General features: G+C 46.0%; 1 protein-coding gene across 2 annotated transcripts; it reads right to left on the reverse strand.

Annotated features, from left to right (window-relative positions):
- Positions 1-747: 747 nt before the first annotated feature.
- TMEM215 (transmembrane protein 215) lies at positions 748-3670 on the reverse strand. Of its 2 annotated transcripts, none has more exons than XM_041762884.1 (2): positions 2747-3670; positions 748-2508 (listed from the first exon to the last, which is right to left on the reverse strand). In XM_041762884.1, exon 2 carries the CDS (start codon positions 2448-2450, stop codon positions 1746-1748), a length of 705 nt encoding a protein of 234 aa, XP_041618818.1. In that variant the 5' UTR covers positions 2451-2508; positions 2747-3670; the 3' UTR covers positions 748-1745. The 2 variants fall into 2 exon arrangements, with proteins under 2 accessions (XP_041618818.1, XP_041618819.1); XM_041762885.1 differs by lacking the exon at positions 2747-3670 and adding an exon at positions 2609-2664.
- Positions 3671-4789: the final 1119 nt, after the last annotated feature.

The raw sequence follows: 4789 nt of genomic DNA on the forward strand, positions 1-4789 counted from the left end.
GCTGTAACTCATTCCCTGGCATTATCTAAAGTGTCTTTGACATGATGCCATAGAATATTCAAACTAGGAATGAACGATAGACATACTCTAGTATAAGTCCATCCCACTCCTCCCTGATTTCTGAGGAGTGAGAACTAAGGTACAAGAAAATAAAATTTGCCCAGGATCACACATCTTATTTTCTGACATTTAAGCCCTACTAAAAAAAATCATACTCTTTTGATATTGATTTGGAAATTGTGATTTTTAAGGGCATGACTCTTAAGACTGAATGATTGCTGCACTTAAAGACTTGCAGAATTGGACCCAAAATATACAAAAGGGGTATGACTAGAATTTTTGTCCTCAGTTTCCCCTTTGGGAGAAAGTGGCTGAAACTATATGATCATTAAAAATAAATCGTCATTCTGTGAAGAATGCAAAATATTCTGATCTTCAAGATGAAAAATATACCATGATTTCTCTATATAATTCAACATTTCTTTTCAATATTTCTCAAATGGCATTCTGGCTAATTGCCCTCTTATCTATTACAGTTAAGGAAGTTAAACAGAAAATACATTTTAGGATCCCATTGTGCCTTTTTCCTTCAGCAGCAAAAAAATTAATTATGAAATAAAACAGACTTTTGTCATGCAACACTCACTGATTAGGTGAGCTTAATAAAAACTGAGTTTTAGTTAAATCTAGTAGATTAACTCGTTTCATTGGCATTTATAGTTTCATTGGCATTTATAGTCTTTGGGAATGTTGAATAAATGTAAAAATAATGACACTTCCATTAATTTAACCATTGCATTTTATGTAAATTCTGCATAAAGTTCAAGACTAATGTATTGACTTCATAGTTTTCAGACTTTAAAAGACATATAGGGATAGTTATGACCACAACTCCCAGAAATGTAAAAACACTTGAATACATATGTAAAACCCATTTTGACTTGATAAACACAAATTCTAATCTATGAAAATATTACATCAAGTCATTTTGCACCTGATGAGGAAATTATACATGAATGATAGTATATATTAAAAAACACTTAAGATAAAGACCCAGTAAATCAATTTAAATGAGTTTAAGAAGTTACATAGCCATCTAAAAATGTTAGTTTTTTACCTAGCTGGTCACACTTATTTTATTTTATTTGAAATCTCTGATTTTGTCAGAGAGTAATATCATAAAACTCAATTAGATAATTCAACTGCCTTTAACTAACCTTTCTCCAAAAACCATCCCACCTAGGATGGAGTAGCTTTTCTATCTTGACTTTTCTTCTTTCAGCAAATAAATATGAAAAGCTTTCACTAGATAAAAATCTTTTCACATAATGAAGCACTAACTTGTTTTGTCTTTCAATTTATTGAGACTTAAAGCAGCTCAGTTTCCCTATGGCAAGTCTATGTATCATTTCATGGCCGATATCTGTAGCCCACTCTAGATTTATCTTGATTTTAGCACTTTCTGGGTCATTTTACAAAACATCCAGTATGGTTTAATTATTAAAAAGCAATTAGAACTGCTTCCTCTCCTACCCACTGCCTCTTACAGTGTCCTTAACCCTCATCACCCTTCCCTAAAATGTGTCCCCAACATGCCTATTTACATGGCTCTCAGGCACCCGAGGTTTGCAAACCCACCACATACCAAGTCAATTTCTAACAGTTTGAAGGCTGTTGGAGCAGGGCAATTTCCTTCCCCTGGAAGTCACGTTTTCTATCAACACAGCGACTCTTGTATGCAAAGCTTAGACTATTGTCTCGTGGTCCCACCTGCCTTGGCTCTGATTGATGTAACAACAGTATCTGTCATAGGGACTGTTCTGCTTGTAGGAGCAAACGATGATACTGTCCTGGGGCACAAAGAAGATGCTGTCCTCAGGCTCAGGGCACTCAGATCGGTCCCAGGCTGAGCACTTGGCATCCAAGGCACTGTAGGCAAGGGAACTGCCTGAGGGACAGTAGCCATCCAGGTATCTAGATGTCTCCTCCTGATGCCCACTCTGGACCAGGCTCTGGCATTCTCCTTCCGGGCGTGTAGGGGTGGTGATGGAACTGGCCACAGGCACCTCTGTCTGCCCCTGGCAGGGAGGCTTCCCCCTGAGGCCCACCTTCTTAGCCAGCTCATCTGAGCTTCCCTTGCCTGACTCCAGGTCTGAAGGGGTCCTCAGCAGTTCCACCACCTCCTTGTCCTTGGATTTCCGGAAGCAGGGCAACTTGCGGACCCATAGCAGCTCATTTTCAGGCCACTTGGTGCATCCCTCAGTTTTCCTGGCCAGGGCAATGGCTGCGATGCCTGGTAGGCAGATAGCTGGCCCGATGGCCAGGAGGGGGATGTTTCCCAGAGTCTCTCCTTTCATCCCAGAGACGGTGAACATGAAGCCAAAGACCAGAAAGACACTGACCAGAGCCACCACCAGCCCAGTCCTCGGGTTTATGTCATCAGGCCGCATCTTTCACTCCATCCAGGTTGGGGGCTGCTTGCTGGTTAGAGAGCAGTGGTTCTCTCTTCTGTCAGAGGCAAAACCACAGTGGGTTAAAAAAAAATAAGAAAGAAAAAAAAAAAAAGAAAACCCAAGTCAATTTCCCACCCACCCACCAACTCTCTTACTTGTCTCTCTCCACTCGTCTGACAATCATGGTCTCTGGGTCTCTATTTCTTCCTCTGTTTCTCTGTCTCTGTCTCTCTCTTACTGCCTCTGTCTCTTTCATATAAACATCCACCAACTGGGGGCACTAAGGTAGATACCTGAGGTTTCCTGCCGTCTCCCAGGAGCAGGGAAAGAAGCCAGTCCGAGTCTCCTTAGAAACCTCCGCAACAGCTGTCCCCTCGGCTCTCTGCCTTGTTTCTGGAAGGAAAGCCTGGCTTTGCCCACTGACTCTGCATCCAGGAGGTGGGACGTGGGAGCGCGTCCTTCTCGACAGTGCCCGTCGGTCTCCAGAGCTCTGGGAGCGGAGTAGCAGCACAGCCTGGCGCCGGAGGGAGGCAGGACTTAGTCTGGGAAAGAGGGAAGGAAAGCCCCGCGCGAGTCTGGCCTCGTTACATCACGTTCAGAGCCGGCTCAGGAACAAGGAAGGACGCGCGGGGGCGCGAGGGGTTCAGACCCCGGGGAGAGCCACCCGGTCAGAAGACGGTGCCCAGGGTCCCCTCGGGGTGCTTGGAGCAGCCGGGGGTTCGTTCCGCCGCTGCCCACGAGGGCACAGCACAGCACAGCAGGACGGCTGCAACCACTTGCGTGCCTGGGGAGGGTCTGGGGGAGCGAGGCTGCCGCTGGCCGCGGGGCAGAACTCGAGTCGGTTTGCCCACGAGGCGGCCTGGGCCAGAAGTGCTAGCTGGAGATGTGGCTCGGGGACCTGGACCTTTCTCCAGTTGCAAATCTAGGTGATCCGGCCCGACTGACAGCAGAGCTCCCGGGATTCCTCTGATCTCGAGGCTCTCAACCTCCAGGCTCTCGGGGCTCCAGGGGCTGCACCGCTCCAGGGTCCCGCTGCGGGCGGACCGCTCTAGGCGCGGGCGCTGGGCGGCAGCCGTGCGCAGAACCGCTCCAGCGGCAGAGGGCTGCGCCCCCAGAGCCCACAGGACGGGCGCCCAGGCTGAGAAAGGGGTGAGCAGTGGGTGTCAGGTCTTGCTCGAGACTTTGGAGGAATCAACAGAGCCCTTCCCCCTGGTCTTCCAGCTCCAGACCCAGGAGGGGGTGGCCTTGGAGACAGGGTCCTACTCCATCCAGTACCGCGGTGGAGCCAGCCAGCCCGGCTAGGTCAAAGGAGGGTTCTCTGACCCGGATCCCCATCCCTGCAACTTTGCGACACCAGCTAGCGTGAAGGAAGGGCCTTGACTGGGAGGGTCATGCAGTGCTCAACACAAAAGTATTCCTTTTTTTTTTTTTTTACGTGGTGACGGATTAGAGGACAGGTTGCAGGGGAAAAGTGGAAGCAGGGTGACCTAGGAGGACTGTTCAGTCAGCCGAGTGAGGCATGATATGGTCCTAACAATGCAGAGACTAGGAGTGGCTAAAAGAAAGTGAATTTGAAGGATATTTAAGGATACAGTCAAGTGTCTTGGATGAAAGGAAGTAAGATGGTAGTAGGAGTCATGGTTGCCTCCCACATTTCTCACTCATTCAATTGAGTAGATCGGGAATCAGGCTGCTAATTTTCCATGTCACCTACCGCGTATGTGTGTGTGTGTGTCCTTTGTACTCATGCACATTAGATAGCTGCTATATTTCTGGACATGAAATCATTATCTCGGGAGTAAGAAAGGGGGGAAAGACAATGGGGTAAAAGTGAGATGCCAGCTGTTTGACCATTTATATTAGGAAAAAAATTGTTTTCTTGACAGTCTCATCAAGTAGATAGACATCTGGTTATATCTAACTGGCCAGAGGGATGTCATATGAACCACTTCTAGATGCAAAGGAGCCTGGGAAATCACAGTTTAATTTTTGAACAGGTTAATTGCCACTCTGAAAAACAATCAGGATTTTGCTAGCAAGGAAAAAGAGGAGAATGAATATTGAGGAGGCAACTAGCAGTGTGTGCCATATTTATTGAAACCCACTCTTGCTCTGCCTTTACTAACACCATTCTATCCAATTTCCCTCTATTCTATGGTTACTCTTTTGTAAGCTACTTTGTAAACTCTTCTTTATTTTATTTATTTTTATTTTTAATAAAACCCTTGAATGTCAATATTCCGCTGGCTATGTCCCAATTGCTCCCTTTTCCTGATTTCTTTTCTCGCTTTATAATAGTTTTAAACACCAAGTGGGTAGGATGATGACTCCTAAAT

Source organism: Vulpes lagopus, chromosome 7 (assembly GCF_018345385.1).
Source record: "Vulpes lagopus strain Blue_001 chromosome 7, ASM1834538v1, whole genome shotgun sequence".
Classification (NCBI taxonomy): domain Eukaryota; kingdom Metazoa; phylum Chordata; class Mammalia; order Carnivora; family Canidae; genus Vulpes; species Vulpes lagopus.

Bases quoted from the DNA above. Each gene is read 5' to 3' on its own strand.
- TMEM215 (XM_041762884.1), bottom strand. From the start codon at position 2,450: ATGCGGCCTGATGACATAAACCCGAGGACTGGGCTGGTGGTGGCTCTG.